At 44.3% G+C, this 17,516-nt stretch overlaps 1 protein-coding gene across 5 annotated transcripts in view; it reads left to right on the plus strand.

Annotated features, from left to right (window-relative positions):
- The window catches only part of PSD3 (pleckstrin and Sec7 domain containing 3), a 589,734-nt gene that overhangs the window by 236,243 nt on the left and 335,975 nt on the right, over positions 1–17,516 (plus strand). For 4 of the 5 annotated variants that reach the window (XM_069572780.1, XM_069572779.1, XM_069572782.1 and 1 more), the window contains one exon: positions 8,378–8,486. The exons of the other annotated variant lie outside the window; for it this stretch is intronic. In XM_069572780.1, the coding sequence (XP_069428881.1) occupies positions 8,378–8,486 (109 nt within the window). The remainder of the gene's footprint in view (positions 1–8,377; positions 8,487–17,516) is intronic. 5 annotated transcript variants of the gene reach the window in all.

Here is a 17,516-nt window from a genome sequence, read left to right on the forward strand (position 1 = left end):
TCTGCGTCTCTGTGCTGGAGCCTCCTCTCCCCCGGCCCTGCCCTTCCCAGGGGAGTGTGCTTTCAGGAAGACAGCTGAGTAGGTGGGTAGCAGGTGGTGGGAAAATGAGAATGGGCCTCCAGGGCCTTTTAAACGGGCCGTGGATTCAGCTCTTCCCTCTGCACTCACACAGTTAAAGCAGGCTGACAGCAAGTCTGCCTGGTGATGAGGTGAGTCCTGCTCCCTGCACCCCCTCAGTCTTTTTCTTAGCCTGGTGGTCCATGCCTTCTTTGGCTTCTGGTTTGGATGCTCTTTATAACATTTCAGTTCAGTTCAGTTCAGTCGCTCAGTCATGTCCGACTTTGCGACCTCGTGGCCTGCAGCACGCCAGGTCCCCCTGTCCATCACCAACTCCCAGAGTTTACTCAAACTCATGTTCATTGAGTCAGTGATGCCATCCAACTATCTCATCCTCTGTCATCCCCTTCTCCTCCCGCCTTCCATCTTTCCCAGCAGTGGGGTCTTTTCCAATGAGTCAGCTCTTCACATCAGTATTGGAGTATTGGAGTTTCAGTTTCAACATCAGTCCTTCCATTGAATATTCAGGACTGATGTCCTTTAGGATGGACTGATTGGATTTCCTTGCAGTCTAACCTTTAGAAGATTCTGTTGTCTCAATTGTTTCTGGCCTCTTTCTGCTCTTGAGAGTCTGCCCGTCCCACTTTCCTTTGGTTACCTTTCCTGGCTTTTGGAATATCTATCCGATTAGCTTATCATGGGAGGAGGAGCTAGTTGTAGGGAATTGCAGATTATTTGGGCAATTACTTCCTCTCAAACACTGGTGTTTTTTTCCACTGGCTTTTGTATAGGGACATGTCAAATATATTTTTAAAGGGAAAAATGCTGCACGTGACGGGATTCGAATCTCTCGCTGTATAGCCTGGCAGGCTGAAGGAATGGGTGATTTTGCTTTTGTCTTTCAGGCTATACAACCTTCTTAATTATAGTGGGAGAGCAAAGTATGTTTGAGTGAACTTCAGTTTAACAGAGGGCCTTATAGGTGGAACAGCAATTACTCGTTAAGTCTTTGATTATTTCATTAGTAACTCATTTGTAAGTGAAAGCATCAGAGATATACTTATGGCAAACATGTCCGTGTGAACTCATGGTTTTTTAATTAGATACAGAAATAAACATGGGCTTCCCAGGTGGCTCAATAGTAAAGAATCTTCTTGCCAGTGTGCAAGTTTGGTCCTTGGGTTGGGAAGGTCCCCTGGGGGAGGAAATGGCCACCCATTCCAGTATTCTAGCCTGGACTGAGGAGCCTGGTGGCCTACAGTCCCTGCGGTCGAAAAAAGTCGGACATGACTGAGCGACTAAGCATGGCACAGCGTTTCTCTTGTATCTGAAGTGGGTAATTATCATCAGCAACATCTTGAGACTTGGATGATATTAGGTGAAAATTGTTTGTAAATTTGAAAAGCTGTGCAAAACATAAGGTTGAGTTTTTTGTTTGTTTGTTTGTTTGTTTTGTCCTGTCCAATTAAAGGTGGACTGCTAACTTTAAATGTAGGTAGGGCATGTTTTGGTGACCACATCATTGTGACTGGATCACAAGGCAAAGATTTGTGTTATTCCTCTTAATAAAACATCTGTGAAGGTGGTTCAGAAATGTGAAGAATCATTGTGTTTCCAAAATAGAAGGGGCCTTAGAGATGCATTGGAATAACTCGGTTTATCAATAGGGGAGCTGAAGTCCAAGACTGAACGTTAATGTGATTGGGTGGCAGTCTCACTTGGGATTCAAGCCTAGATCAGCTGACAGTCTGTTTACTTAATGTTATTTCATATCCTAATAACATTTATGTTTCTAAAATGGCTGTGATAAAGAATGTATGTTATTCAGTTAGTAAAACAGAAGAAAAATTAGTGCTGAATATTTCAGCTTTTTTGACCTGCAGAAGTTGTTGTAGAAGTAGGTGGGTGAAGATTTGTAACCCTGGACGTGGGAGCAGGATATGTCAGTGGGGCACGCGGCTTTAAGAATAGCTCATGTAAGCCGAGCACGTTTTGCTTCAGTGGGCAGGTCAGGGGAATGCTGGGTTCTGGGGTGACCCACAATCGTCAGAGTATGTTGTGCTTAGCTAGGGGGCAGCCCTGGTTAGAGCATCCTTTTAACAGGTCTTTCTCTTCTGTGAGCGTCTGAGTGTGCTTTGAACACCACGTCACCTCCAGGCTTTAGCACAAGTTCGCCCTGTGGACCAGTGGTGTCAGCATTTTCTGGGAACTTTCTAGGAATGCAGCCCCATCGCAGACCTGCTGATCTCTATTTTAACAAGATTCCCAGGCAGTTCATATATACAGCAAAGAATGAAAAACACTGGAACTGAGGTTAAGCATGTTGCGCGAGAGGAACATCTCTTTGGAGAATAGTTCCCAGGCTTTTGGTAGAGAAGCTGTGTCAGAAACTTACCTTCCTGGAATTTCTTACAACTGGTGCTTCATCAGTGGCATCTCTTCCTACTTTGTAGCACCACAGTAATGGAGTTCTGTTTTACTTTTTTTTCCTTATCAACAGGGTAGGCAGTTTCCCTTTTCTCGACATCCTTACTGACATTATTTGTATTCCTTTTGATGATGAAGGCCATTTTGACAGGTGTGAGGTGATATCTCATTGTGGTTTTGATGTGCATTTCTGCTGATGCAAAAATCAGCATTTTAAGGTTTGATTTAATTGGAAAATATTAAAATTTAATTTTAATTTTATATTAGGATATGGTTGATTTTTTTTTTTTGCATTTCTTTTCCATGGGGATGGTCTTGATCCTTGTCTCCTGTACAGTGTCACGAATCTCCATCCATAGTTCATCAGACACTCTGTCAGATCTAGTCCCTTAAATCTATTTCTCACTTCTACTGCATAATCATAAGGGATTTGATTTACGTTATACCTGAATAGTCTAGTGGTTTTCCTTACTTTCTTCAATTTAAGTATGAATTTGGCAATAAGGAGCTCATGATCTGAGCCACAGTCAGCTCCTGGTCTTGTTTTTGCTGACTGTATAGAGCTTCTCCGTCTTTGGCTGCAAAGAATATAATCAATCTGATTTCGGTGTTGACCATCTAGTGATGTCCATGTATAGAGTCTTTTCTTTTGTTGTTGGAAGAGGGTGTTTGCTATGACCAGTGTGTTCTGTTGGCAAAACTCTATTAGCCTTTGCCCTGCTTCATTCCGTACTCCAAGGCCAAATTTGTCTGTTACTCCAGGTGTTTCTTGACTTCCAAAAGCAAAATTGCTGTCTGGGGAGGCCTTACAAATAGCTGTGAAAAGAAGAGAAGCGAAAAGCAAAGGAGAAAAGGAAAGATATAAGCATTTGAATGCAGAGTTCCAAAGAATAGCAAGAAGAGATAAGAAAGCCTTCCTCAGTGATCAATGCAAAGAAATAGAGGGAAACAACAGAATGGGAAAGACCTGAGATCTCTTCAAGAAAATTAGAGATACCAAGGGAATGTTTCAGCAAAGATGGGCTCGATAAAGGACAGAAATGGTATGGACCTAACAGAAGCAGAAGATATTAAGAAGAGGTGGCAAGAATACATGGAAGAACTGTACAAAAAAGATCTTCATGACCCAGATAATCACGATGGTGTGATCACTCACCTAGAGCCAGACATCCTGCTATGTGAAGTCAAGTGGGCCTTAGAAAGCATCACTATGAACAAAGCAAGTGGAGGTGATGGAATTCCAGTTGAGCTATTTCAAATCCTGAAAGATGATGCTGTGAAAGTGTTGCACCCAATATGCCAGCCAGTTTGGAAAACTCAGCAGTGGCCACAGGACTGGAAAAGTTCCGTTTTCATTCCAATCCCAAAGAAAGGCAATGCCAAAGAATGCTCCAACTACTGCACAATTGCACTCATCTCACACGCTAGTAAAGTAATGCTCAAAATTCTCCAAGCCAGACTTCAGCAATACATGAACCATGAACTCCCTGATGTTCAAGCCTGGTTTTAGAAAAGGCAGAGGAATCAGAGATCAAATGGCCAACATCTGCTGGATCATTGAAAAAGCAAGAGAGTTCCAGAAAAACATTTATTTCTGCTTTATTGACTATGCCAAAGCCTTTGACTATGTGGGTCACAATAAACTGTGGAAAATTCTGAAAGAGATGGAAATACCAGACTACCTGACCTGCCTCTTGAGAAACCTATATGCAGGTCAGGAAGCAACAGTTAGAACTGGACATGGAACAACAGACTGGTTCCAAGTAGGAAAAGGAGGACATCAAGGCTGTATATTGTCACCCTGCTTATTTAACTTCTATGCAGAGTACATCATGAGAAACGCTGGGCTGGAAGAAGCACAAGCTGGAATCAAGATTGCCAGGAGAAATATCAATAACCTCAGATATGCAGATGACACCACCCTTATGGCAGATAGGCAAGAGGAACTCAAAAGCCTCTTGATGAAAGTAAAAGAGGAGAGTGAAAAAGTTCGCTTAAAGCTCAACATTCAGAAAACGAAGATCATGACATCTGGTCCCATCACTTCATGGCAAATAGATGGGGAAACAGTGGAAACAATGTCAGACTTTATTTTTTGGGGCTCCAAAATCACTGCAGATGGTGACTGCAGCCATGAAATTAAAAGACGCTTACTCCTTGAAAGGAAAGTTATGACCAACCTAGACAGCATATTCAAAAGCAGAGACGTTACTTTGCCAACAAAGGTCCGTCTAGTCAAGGCTATGGTTTTTCCAGTAGTCATGTATGGATGTGAGAGTTGGACTGTGAAGAAAGCTGAGCGCCGAAGATTTGATGCTTTTGAACTGTGGTGTTGGAGAAGACTCTTGAGAGTCCCTTGGACTTCAAGGAGATACACCCAGTCCATCCTAAAGGAGATCAGCCCTGGGTGTTCTTTGGAAGGACTGATGCTAAAGCTGAAACTCTAGTACTTTGGCCGCCTCATGTGAAGAGTTGACTCATTGGAAAAGACTCTGATGCTGAGAGGGATTGGGAGCAGGAGGAAAAGGGGATGACAGAGGATGAGATGGCTGGATGGCATCACCGACTCGATGGACATGAGTTTGAGTGAACTCTGGGAGTTGGTGATGGACAGGGAGGCCTGGTGTGCTGCGATTCATGGGGTTTCAAAGAGTCGGACATGACTGAGCGACTGAACTGAACTGATGGTTGATTTATAATGTTGTGTGTTTCAGGTGTACAGCAAAGTGATTCAGTTATACATATATACATTTTTCTTTCTTTCTTTTTTTTTTTTTGTTTGTTTTTTTTTGCTGCAATGCATAGCTTGTGGGATCGTAGTTCCCTGACCAGGAAATAAACCCAGGCCCTCGGCAGTGAAAGCACAGAATCCCAGCCACTGGCCCCGAGGGAAGTCCCCACATATCCATTCTTTTACAGATTCTTTTCCTAAGTAATGGAGTATTAAAAATCTTATTCTCTGTTGTTTTCCTGAGGTTACCTAGGCCCAAATCCAAGCTATTGATAGTGTATCTTCTCCAGTCTCCCCCGTTCCAACACACCACCCAGCTGCTCAAGCCGGATTCCTAGGTGTCATTCTCTGGGCCACGGGTTCTAGATTCAGGATCTGAATCTGGGATCCACAGTTTACCAGCTGTGCCACCTTGGGCACGTGACTTATCCACTCGTGGCCTCCCTTTCTGTGCCTGTGAGGCTGGGATGGCAGAGTGCCCATCCAGCAGGACCGACCTGCGCGTTACGTGAGATGCCTCATGTTCTACGTGGGAGCAGCCTGGCCTGGGGCGAGTGGTTAGTCAGTGTTAGCCCTTACGGCTGTGCTTGGTTTCTTCCTTTGTCTTATTCCTTAAACCCGATTTATTGGAAAGTTCACATAGGTTCTTCCTACAAAACATGTTCCGCATTTATCTACTTCTGTTCCCTTGCCATCATCTGGCCTGAAGCTTTCGCAAATTCTAGTTTATACTTCCAACTGGTATCTCTGATTCCTCTTGACTTACTCCAATCTACTTCCCTTATTTGTTGTTCAGTCGTTCAGTCGTGTCCAGCTCTTTGTGACCCCATGGACTGCAGCATGCCAGGCTTCCCTGTCCTTCACTATCTCCCAGAGTTTGTTCAAACTCATGTCCACTGAGTCAGTGATGCCATCCAACCATCTCATCCTCTGTCACCCCCTTCTCCTCCTGCCTTCAATATTTCCGAGAATCAGGGTCTTTTCCAATGAGTTGACTCTTCACATCAGGTGCCAAAGTATTGGAGCTTCAGCTTCAGCATCAGTCTTTCCAATGAATATTCAGAGTTGATTTCCTTTAGGGTTGACTGGTTTGATCTCCCTGCAGTCCAAGGGACTCTCAAGAGTGTTCTCTAGCACCAGAGTGCTAGATCAATTCTTTAGCATCCAGCCGTCTTTATGGTCCATCTCTCATATCCATACACGACTACTGGAAAAGCCATAGCTTTGACTATACGAACGTTTGTTGGCAAAGTGATGGAAAAATTTCCTTTATAAGAACCATATAATTTTTTTAAAGTGTAAATGAATGATCTTTTGGAAATGTTAATGAACCACCATAGGTTTAAAACCTTCCAGTGACTTCCTTTCAAGCCTTTCCTTGGCCTGCACATCCTGTGGTTTTGGCCCCTGCCTCCTCTTCAGTGTTTCTTCCTCCTATGCTGTTCCCTGGTCCATCTCTCCGCTTGCACGTGAACCCACTGTTCTGTGACGACATTGGTCTCCCTCAGTTGTTGGGGTAACCTGGTGCTGTCATACTTCGAGGCCATTGTGTGTGACCCTCCCTCTGCCTACATGTATGTTTCTGTCCTTTCCCAGCTCTCATCCTTCTCGTATCTGCAGGTATTCGTTCCTCAGTGAGCCTTTTCTAACCACCTTGCCTAAATTAGGCCACCAGGTTCCTCCTTTTATCAGCCTGAAGCTCCCTGAACACATCAAAAAGTTAATATTGCCTGCCCACTGGGGAAAAGGATAATTAACAGCCTGTGGTTATAAAACATGCAACTCCAAGAGGAGTGTGCACCTTTTCCAGAAAGAATAATTTTACATGTTGCAAACATTAAGTGATTATAGAGCTATTTTAAGAAACTGCTAGAGCTATTTTAAGAAACTGCTATCTTGAAACTGTTCAAGAAGGTCTTTAATATTGGTATTCAAGGACAGCTGTCCACTGAACCTGTCTGCAGAGGGTGAAGGTGCATGCTAAGTCGCTCAGCTGTGTCCGACTCTTTTTGATCCAATGGACTGTAGCTCGCCAGGCTCCTTTTTCCATGGGATTCTCCGGGCAAGAATACTGGAGTGGATTGCCATTTCCTCCTCCAGGGTATCTTCCCGCAGAGGGTGAGGAGATATTCCTAACCTAGCCATGGGCCTCCTCATTGCTGTCAATCATTTCTGCTACAAAAGATAAAACAGACATCGTGACACTCTCCTCTTTGAAGTAGCTGCCTGGTTTCTGATAAAACTCTTCATGCTCCTCTCTCCTAAAGTGAGTGGTCAGTTGCTGCTCGGACGTGAGAAGGAAGATGTCTCAGAATTAGAAGACAGAGGTCAAGTGTGATAATATCTGTATCCTGGTTAATTTTTGAGTTCAGAGTGAAGAGGCAGAAAGATGATTCCCTGGTTGGCCTCAGTCTCATTTGTGTTTTGAAATTGCTACCTTATTACTTATTTTTCATTAATTCTAGACCAGAGAAGGGAGGCTCTCCCGAGTTTTGGCAGCTGCTTAAAGCAGCCAGGAAGAGAGTGATGGGAACTGAGAATCAGGGTGTGAACCACTTTCAGTCACCTTGTAGTTTTCTTTCAAATGAGGAACATTTAGGATTCCAGAGAACACGGGGACAGATGCTTAAATTTAGGATAACAAATGTAAGTGGGATGCTTGGGACTCCTGTTTGCCTAAATTTAGGCAAAAAAGACCCAAATGTGGTTGCTTTTGGGGAAAGATTACTTTTTGTTGACATACTTTAGCAGAACCCATTCATAGAAATATTCCTGCTATGGGCTGTGGGTGATGATAATCGTTTGGAAAATGATGTGCCTAAAAATAAAATATAGTTTTCTCATTGCAAAAAAGTTATTAAGAACATATACTTAATTTTAAAAAATTCTACCATAATTGTGCCCTCCCAATCAAGCCCAGACTTTACAAGTTTCTCTTGTTCCCCTATAGATGTTTGTATGTTTCTCTTTTTATATGGTTGTAACCTTGCTTGTATTCTAATTTATATCCTGTTATGTTTTTTCATGGTTCATTTTTAACGGCCATATAGTATTCTATCCAGTGGGTCTGTCATAACCATTCTCTTGTTGGTTGATTTGCTTTGTGATGTATTTTGTATGATGTATTTTTAATGATGTCTTTGTTTTGCTCTAATTTTGCAGGCAGAGACATTTGTTTGGGTTAACAATGCATCAGCACATTCCCAGAGTGTTGCCAAGGCCAAATATGAATTTTTATTTGGCAGATCTGAAGAGAAAACTCCAGATACTAGTAAGTGTTTCCCTGCCTTCCTCTTTCAGGTAACAGATAGGAAGAGATATTAAAATTTCAAATCTCAGAAGCTGAGAATTCTTCAAACCAAGAAGTGACTTGAGATTACCTACCACAGGCTCCTAGAATCGAGTCCTGTGTTTGTGAATTCTATGCTTGGAAAGATGTAGAATTATTTGATGAATAATGAAGCAAACAGGTTTCACGGAAGTGGGAAGGCAGTTGTGGAGATGGAGAGGTGCTCACTCAATCCTCGATGGGAGGTATTAGTCCTGGGAGCGAGGCAGGGAAGGGGTGCTGCGTGCAGTTAAGACCCTGGGCTCTTGAGCTCGACTTCTTCAGTGTGAACCTAGCCTATAACTTAGGAGATGCATGGCCCTGAGTGAGTTGTCTAAGCTCTTTTTGCCTCAGTTTTCTCAACTGTCAAATGGGATTATAGTGAGACATATCTCAGAATCCTTCTGAGGATTAAGTAGATTGATGTACGTAAAGGTCTCAGAACCGTGCTTGACATGTAATAAATGCTTTATGAGTGTTTGCCGCCATTATTATTTATTGTGATCATCATGATATTCCTGACCTTTGAAGCTGATGTTTAGAGAAAGTACAGTCCTTACTCTCCTCAGCTCTATCACTGTCTGATACTGATTTCTGTTTTGGGTAGACAGGGAATCTGACCTAATGTAGCTATGGTTCAGTTGAAGAAGTCAAATGATAGCTGTTCCTTTTGACTCATATGTTAGATAAGATTATATAATGGGCTCCATAATATCTGGGGATAGCAAGAATGCAGTGTATATTAATAATTCCTTTTACCTTAATAATGAATATTTCTTAGATATTTCAGTAGTTGGAAGTCTTAAACAGCTAAATTATTAAAATATTCTGCTTTTATTATGTAGCATAAATACTGTTCTAAGCTTGAGGTTTGGGATACTTAATCATTTATTTATTATTTCTCCAGATGGGAAATACTGATTGTGATCACCCCAACACTGTTTAAATCTCCTTTTTGGCATAGCCTTAACTTTGTGATTTTGTGCTGACTAAACTTTTTTTCTTTTTAACTTTGATAAAACATGATTTTTACTTTACTATATAGAAGTAATGTCAGAGCTCTACATAGTCCTTTGACTTACTTGTGGGCGAGTTTGGGTCTTTGTTACTCATAGGTTTTGAGTAGTTTTCCCAGTTTACCACAGGTGAATCAAAATGACATTTTAAACCTTCTGTTCCTTCTTTGCCTTGGTAAAAATGGTTGGTATTGTTAGTTTCTAGTGTGATGTTATTTTGCAGGGGTATTAGTGTGCATGCATTTATTAAACGAATCTATGTAATGAACACTTCTTATGTGCTGGTCACCTGTGTTGGGCACTGTCAGGGTGCAGAGAAATAGAAGACAGTCCTTGCCTCCTGGAGGCTAATTCTTTGGTCAGAGCAAGGCAGTAATCACTTCAGCTGTGTTGGTGAAGGCTTCATGGAATAGGTAGAAGCTGCACTGTTCTCCAAGAATGACTAGTATTCTGGCTAATTGAGGTTTGGGGGAGGGCATTTCAGACTGGGGGAATGATGTGAAGGGTGTGGTGACAGAAAACACAGATTGTTTGCAGAATAGGGAGGAAACTGGCCAGGGTGGTTTGCAAAGCTTGTCAGTGAGAGAGAGATTTAGAAAAATAACCATTTAGAGAGGGGCAGAATCATGGAGAGTGAAGAGTTTGCATTTCATTTTGGTATGCAGAGACAAAGTGCCAAGTACTATTTTAGAGAGATAAATCCAGATAATTGATCTGGAAATTGGAAGGGGCAGCACAAATTGTTGCTTATTGTAGCAGGGGTATAAGAGGCAAGTTTATGTTGACTTTTGAAAAGTACTTTTAAAAATCTTCAGAAAGAAATGGCACATTTTTATCACTTCAAGAATACTCTTGAAGTTTCTTTACATTGACCATTCATCTATCACTGAAACATGGCCCAAACTCTAAAGACCACAGGGGGACTTCCCTGGTGGTCTAGTGGTTGAGACTCTACCTGCCAATGCATGGGACATGGCTTCCATCTCTGGTCTGGGAAGATCCCACAGGCTGCAGAGTTGCTAAGCCTGTGCGCCACAACTACTGAACTTACATGCTGCAACTACTGAAGCCCACGCGCCCCCCCCACACCCCGAGCCCAAGCTCTGCAACGAGAGAAGGCCCTGCAGCAAGAAGGCTGTGCAGCACAGCCAGAGAGGAGCCCCTGCTTGCAGCAGTGGCAACCCAGAGCACACACAAATAAATAAAAAAAATTATTGGAAAAAGACCATGGGGAGAGGTAGTAGACAGAGCGAGACAGCGATTTCATTTGCTCGATAGGCATACCTTTTCCCACTTGTTTTTGTTTTCCCAAGTGGATTAAATAAGTGGCTGAAACTGTCTAAGTGCTGCAGAAGCAGCCTGCTGGGGAAACGGGAACGCTGACAGCGCCTGCTGAATGCATCCCCAGTATCAGTCAGGTGGTCGCCGGTAATGACGCAGCCAGGTCAGGGGCGGTCTGTTGGTCCAGGACCCCAGTGAGGCCCGAGGGAAGTGCCCCTGCTCTAGGACAGGAGGCTTAGGCTTTGTCAGTCAGCTGGGAGTTCACATGGGGTGAGGGTGGGAGGGTCCAGGGAAGACAGTTTAAGACGGTTTGCACAGTGTTGCTTATTGCAGGGGTTTTGCATCTGTGACAAGAGTTTAGGGTGTTGGATGGGGTATGGGGGAACGTGTGAACAGTGGGAGGAGTCCCTTGGCTGGGAACTAAGATATGGATTCTGTGATCTGTTTATCAATATAGTGAAAGAAGAGAGTCGATCTTGCTTCTCTGGTGTCTGTTCCCTGCTGCTTTCTGGGAGCTGTCGCAACTTCATGAGCTTTTCAAGGGCGAGTCCAGAGTTGATGATTGCTGAGAGGCTTTGGGCTACACGTGACATCCTTTATGCTGTGGCTTAATGAGGGGTTGGGGGTAGGGGGTCACCCCAGAGGTTGCCTTGCTTCTATTCCCGTCAGCTGTTGGAATATTTGTGGAGCTGCACTGAGCTGCAAGGAGAGAAAGAAGAGGTGGCACACGAGCCCACCCGCGCCTCCCAGACTTCCCCGGTGTCGCTCATCCTCTCTTACTGGATGCAGGGGCTTCTCTCAGCCAGTCACACGGGGTCCACTCTGACAGGAGGGGCTTCATTTTTGGAAAGTACAGTCTTTGAAGTGTTCCTGAAGCGGTATCAGGTGGCTGAGATCGGTCAGTCTTTTGGGGGAAAACCAGAGGGAGGAAATGCTTGAGGTCTTTGAAGAAAAGTGAGACTGTTCTTGGCCTGGGGGGAGGACAGGTGACTCGTGGAAGCATATGAGGAAGCGAGGGGTCTGTGAGATGCTGAGAGCTGAAGCGTCCAGCAGTTAGGAGGTGACCGAATGCAGTAAAACAGAGACATAGATGTGTGTGCGTTTAGATATCTCCGTCTGCAGGTATCAGATATGGGTGTGTGTGTATGTATGAAGTTGTCTAGGTCAACAGCACGATCTGAAATGATCATAATGACTGTTGAAATCACTCGAGGTAGATGGCTGCAGACCTCTACATGTGGGGTTTGCCTGCCCTGTGTCCCTCCCCGCCTGGCACCCACTTTGGACTTTTGTCACTGTGACAGGACAGTAACTGGGTCTCTCAAGCTAAAATTCAGTATGTATTTACTGCTAAGTGAGGATGTTTTTATGGGTGGTGGGGAGGGTAGGTATTTAATTCAAGGACTGGCGTGCCTTGAGCAACAAGGTATAGTTTAAAAAATGTGAGGGCTTCCCAGGTAGCTCAAACGGTAAACAATCTGCCTGCAGTGCGGAAGACCTGGGTTCAAGCCCTCCATCAGGAAGATCCCCCAGAGAAGGGAATGGCAACCCACTCCAGTATCCTTGCCTGGAAAATCTCATGGACAGAGGAGCCCGGCGGGCTACAGTCCATGGGGTCACACAGAGTTGGACATGACTGAAGTGACTAACACACACACACACACACACACACACACACACACACACACACACACACACAGAGTGTGATGAAATTAGGGACCCAGCTGCCACTGTTCACCCGCTTCTTTGGACTCCAGCATTAGGCATGAATGAGGCTGGGGGCTGCTCAGGACAGTAGCAGGCCTGGCCAGCTGGAGCTGGACCTGGTGCCCCTTTGTTCCTTCTTGGGCTGTCTTGCACCCAAGGGTGCGACAGGTTCTTTGGCACAAGTAATCTTGAAAGTCGCTCAGTCGTGTTCGACCCTTTGTGACCCCATGGACTATACAGTCCATGGAATTCTCCAGGCCAGAATACTGGAGTGGGTTAGCCTTTCCCTTCTCCAGGGGGTTTTCCCAACCCAGGGATCGAACCCAGGTCTCAAACCCAGGTCTTCCACATTGTAGGCAGATTCTTTACCAGCTGAGTCACCAGGGAAGCCCAAGAATACTGGAGTGGATAGCTTATCCCTTCTCCAGGAGATCTTCCCAACCCAGGAATCAGACCTAGGTCTCCCACGTTGCAGGCAGATTCTTTACTAGCTGAGCCCCAAGGGAAGCCCTTGAAGATCTTGGAAAGGTGGGCCATACTTTGATATCATTTTAACCTAATTATGGATCCCTCATGGCAGATTTCTAGGTTTTTCTTCAATTAGTTTTTATATATATATATATATATATATATATATATATATATATTTTTTTTTTTTTTTTTTTTTTTTTTTTCCTGAAAGCTTGGAAAGAAGTTCAAGTACAAAGCTGTAGGTCTGAGTTCTGGTACTAGTTAAACAACACCTCTCTCTGCTGGACAGAGTGTGTAACACAGTTTTGTAGCAGTTCTCAAATTGCCAAGTGCTATTTGCTTTTCCTGCTGCAGATTTCTTTCAGACTTGCTCTGGAGGTCAGTTAGTATGCCTTTGTTCTTTCTGCTTCATCTAATCTGAAGGTTTATAAAAATTCCAATGGTATACAAATATACATTAAATCTGTGGTATTTTAATCTCATTATGATGTTACAAAATTAAAGATTTGGAATTTTCATGGTAAAAACATTCATGTTTTTGAAATAGAAATATTAACCAGCTATATTCTCAGATGGACATGCTCTGATAATAATAATGCTTGAATAAAAGACGCATTAAATAATATATGAGAGCTAGTCTGGTCTTTTTTTCCTCATATATAAATTTTACAAAAAGTTTTGAGGAACTGAGTACTATTGTCATAATTGAAAGACTAATACGGAAGATCCATGAAATTAAAAGACACTTACTCCTTGGAAGAAAAGTTATGACCAACCTAGACAGCATATTCAAAAGCAGAGACATTATTTTGCCAACAAAGGTCCGTCTAGTCAAGGCTATGGTTTTTCCAGTGGTCATGTACGCACGTGAGAGTTGGACTGTGAAGAAAGCTGAGCACCGAAGAACTGATGCTTTTGAACTGTGGTGTTGGAGAAGACTCTTGAGAGTCCCTTGGACTGCAAGGAAATCCAACCAGTCCATTCTAAAGGAGACCAGCCCTGAGTGTTCTTTGGAAGGACTGATGCTAAAGCTGAAACTCTAGTACTTTGGCCACCTCATGTGAAGAGTTGACTCATTGGAAAAGACTCTGATGCTGGGAGGGGTTGGGGGCAGGAGGAAAAGGGGGTGACAGAGGATGAGATGGCTGGATGGCATCACTGACTCGATGGACGTGAGTCTGAGTGAACTCCGGGAGATGGTGATGGACAGGGAGGCCTGGCGTGATGCGATTCATGGGGTCGCAAAGAGTCGGACACGACTGAGCAACTGAACTGAACTGAATATGGAAGATCATAAATTGGCTGTTTCTGGTAACTTTTTAGTTGTTGCCTTCTTTTGTCCTCTGTTAAATTATGACTGACAAAGTGAACGGCATATTTCCCTTAATTTTTTGGTTCAGTCTTGAGTTGGGTGTTTTATATGTGTGTGTTGTGTGTGTGCTCAGCCACTCACTCCTGTCTGACCCCTTGTGACCCCATGGACTGTAGCCAGGCTCCTCTGTCCATGAGATTTCCCAGGCAAGAATACTGGATGGGTTGCCATTTCCTTCTCCAGGGGATCTTACTGACCCAGGGATTGAACCTGCATTTCTTGCACTGGTAGGTAGATTCATTACCACTGAGCCACCTGGGAACACACGCCTATTATGTAAAAGATACTCTGCCAGGAAATTTTTATATTGGTTGTTCTTTAACCCTCAGAAGAGTCCTCTGATGCTGGTTCTCCAACCCCTTTATTTCACAGATGAGGCTCAGTGAGGTTTAAATAATTTATCCTTAGGTAACACGTAAATCATGGAACTGGGATGTCCGTTTGAGCATAACTTCAGAGCCCATGTCTTCCCACCCCATCCTATAGCATCACAAAGAATCAGAGTGTGATGCCCTTGTACCCCAATTGCTAGCCTACTGACTTCAGATGAAATTGGATTGTGATTATGACTTTGTCATTAATCAGTAGTATGATATTGAGTAACTGACTCTTCTGGCTTCACTGTTTAAAAAAATCTTTAAACCATGGTCTTTGTGTTTCCCTGAGCATTGGGAAATGAGGTGATGGTGGTATGAATCCCTGCCCTACTCCAGTTAACCAAAGGCACCCCCTCTTTAAAAAAATGTTTACTTTTGGCTGCACTGGGTCTTCATTGCTGTGCGAAGGCTGTCTCTGTTGCAGTAACGGAGGCTGCTCTCTGTTGCAGTGCTTGGCTTCTCACCACGGTGGCTTCTCGTTGCGGAGCACTGGCTCTAGAGTGCGGGGTTCCGTAATTGTGGCACGTTGGCTTAGTTGCCCCACAGCATACAGAATGTTCCCCGACCAGGGATAGAACCCACGTCCCCTGCGCTGGCCGGTGGATTCTTAAGTCACCGGACCACAGGGAAATCCAGCACCCTCTCTTTTATCTGTTTTACATATTGGGCTTCTGTGGCAACATCATTCTGAAGGCACAGTTTTACTGCTTAAAAAAACGAAGCTGTTGGTCGATAAGATTTCCAGTTCATTCTTTGGTTAGGGACGTAGATCAGCACAACAGCTCCTTGTAGTTTTCCTCTGGCAGGAAAAGCAGGCGTGGCCTGAAGCACCGAATTGCTTAGTACCCGCTCCTTTCGCTTGGCAGCATTAGGGCAATGAAGTTGGAGGAAAGCAGATGCTAGATGGGCAGGGTACTGAAGTGTCTACATTTTTTACCCACTGTGATCAGAGCACCCAGCCTGCTTCCTTTCCTTGGAGTGTAATTTTCAACAACCCACTTCCCACATTTAAGCAGAGGGAAATTAAAATGCGAGGAAGATGACAGAAGTAAAAAATACATAAAACACTGAAACATAAATTAAAATTGCTATTTGCATTCAACATTGTAGAATTAGAGGTTTCTTGGCAAGATGCAGGGTAACAGTGGACAAGACCCGGCACCCTTTTCCATGGCTGCCTTCTCTGTGCCTCCCCCAAACATTGCTTTTCCTTATGCTCTTCATATATTGCAGTGTGCCTTCAGGCTTGGTTCACCGATAAGACAGTCGTGTCCTTGAGGCCAGGGTCAACTCTTAAACTTTTATTTCAGTGCATCAGAAACATTGCAAACTATTTTAAAAAATGTTTCTGTTGGTTGAAAGGGGAGTAGGGACCAATACTTGGGCCACCTCATGCAAAGAGCTGACTCACTGGAAAAGACCCTGATGCTGGGAGGGATTGGGGCCGGGAGGAGAAGGGGACAACAGAGGATGAGATGGCTGAATGGCATCACTGACTGGATGGACATGAGTTTGGGTAAACTCCGGGAATTGGTGATGGACAAGGAGGCCTGGCGTGCTTCGATTCATGGGGTCGCAAAGAGTCGGACACGACTGAGCGACTGAACTGAACTGAGGGACCACTCAGCGCATAGCCCAGCTGTACCGGGAAAAGCAGTTTAGAGAGCTACCCCTTCCAATGATGGATTGTTAAAGATCTTAAGTATGGCCCCTCAGCTGTCCCTGGAACAGCTGTATGGTGAACTCTGAGTTAGTCCTGTCAAAATGAATACAGTTGAGATTGAGACCCTGTTTTCATTTTCTGGTTAAGGAAAAAAAAAAAAAAATGATTAGAGACTTTGTTGTGGAAAGTTCCCCAGAATTCTTTGGGAGCTGAGATTTGTATAGGCTTGGTTCTTATATCTAGATATAGTGGGGGAGAAGAGGAGGGGCAGGAAATGAGTTTTTCTTGTTTAATACATTTGGTTAATTTCTGCAAATAGTTACTGAGTATTTGCTATGTACTCGACACTGCTAATCGCTGATTATGAAAAGCCAATGAACTTTACAGGCAAGATAACATTCATGCTTGGAGCCATTAAATAGATGATGTGTGATTGAGTGCCAGATAGTTGGTGTGACTCTCATGAGCCAGTGACTAACTCCACGCTAATGACCACGCGTAGGCTCTTATCAGGGGGCAAACTGTTGAAGGCAGGAGCAGCCTAGGTGGTCAGGGGTGTGTGGTCCTACTGTGTACAGTACAGGGCGAGTGCAGCAGGGCGTGACGGCACGCGCAGAGGCTTCTGGGAGGGACGCTCGTTCAGTCTGTGCCTTGGTGAAGGCGCGCGCAGAGGCTTCTGGGGGGGGACGCTCGTTCGTTCTGTGCCTTGGTGACGGCGCGCGCAGAGGTTTCTGGGAGGGGCGTTCGTTCATTCTGTGGCTTGCAGGCTAGGCAGTGTTTGAATATATGGAAAGAATGGGGAGGATGTTCTGTTCTAGGAGGAGATTAGAGTGAAGTTGTGGAGGACGGCGGAAAGGGGCTCGGATAAAGTGAATTAAGCGGTGATCGTTAAAGTGAAACTGGCTGATTTGTGTCCGGCTCTTTATGGCCCCACAGACTATACAGTCCATGGAGTTTTCCAGGCCAGAATACTGGAGTGAGTAGCCTTTCCCTTCTCCAGGGGATCTTCCCAACCCAGGGATGGATCCCAGGTCTCCCGCATTGCAGGCAGATTCTTTACCAGCTGAGCCACAAGGGAAGCCCCAG

The sequence above is a fragment of the Ovis canadensis genome, chromosome 26, assembly GCF_042477335.2.
Source record: "Ovis canadensis isolate MfBH-ARS-UI-01 breed Bighorn chromosome 26, ARS-UI_OviCan_v2, whole genome shotgun sequence".
NCBI lineage: Eukaryota > Metazoa > Chordata > Mammalia > Artiodactyla > Bovidae > Ovis > Ovis canadensis.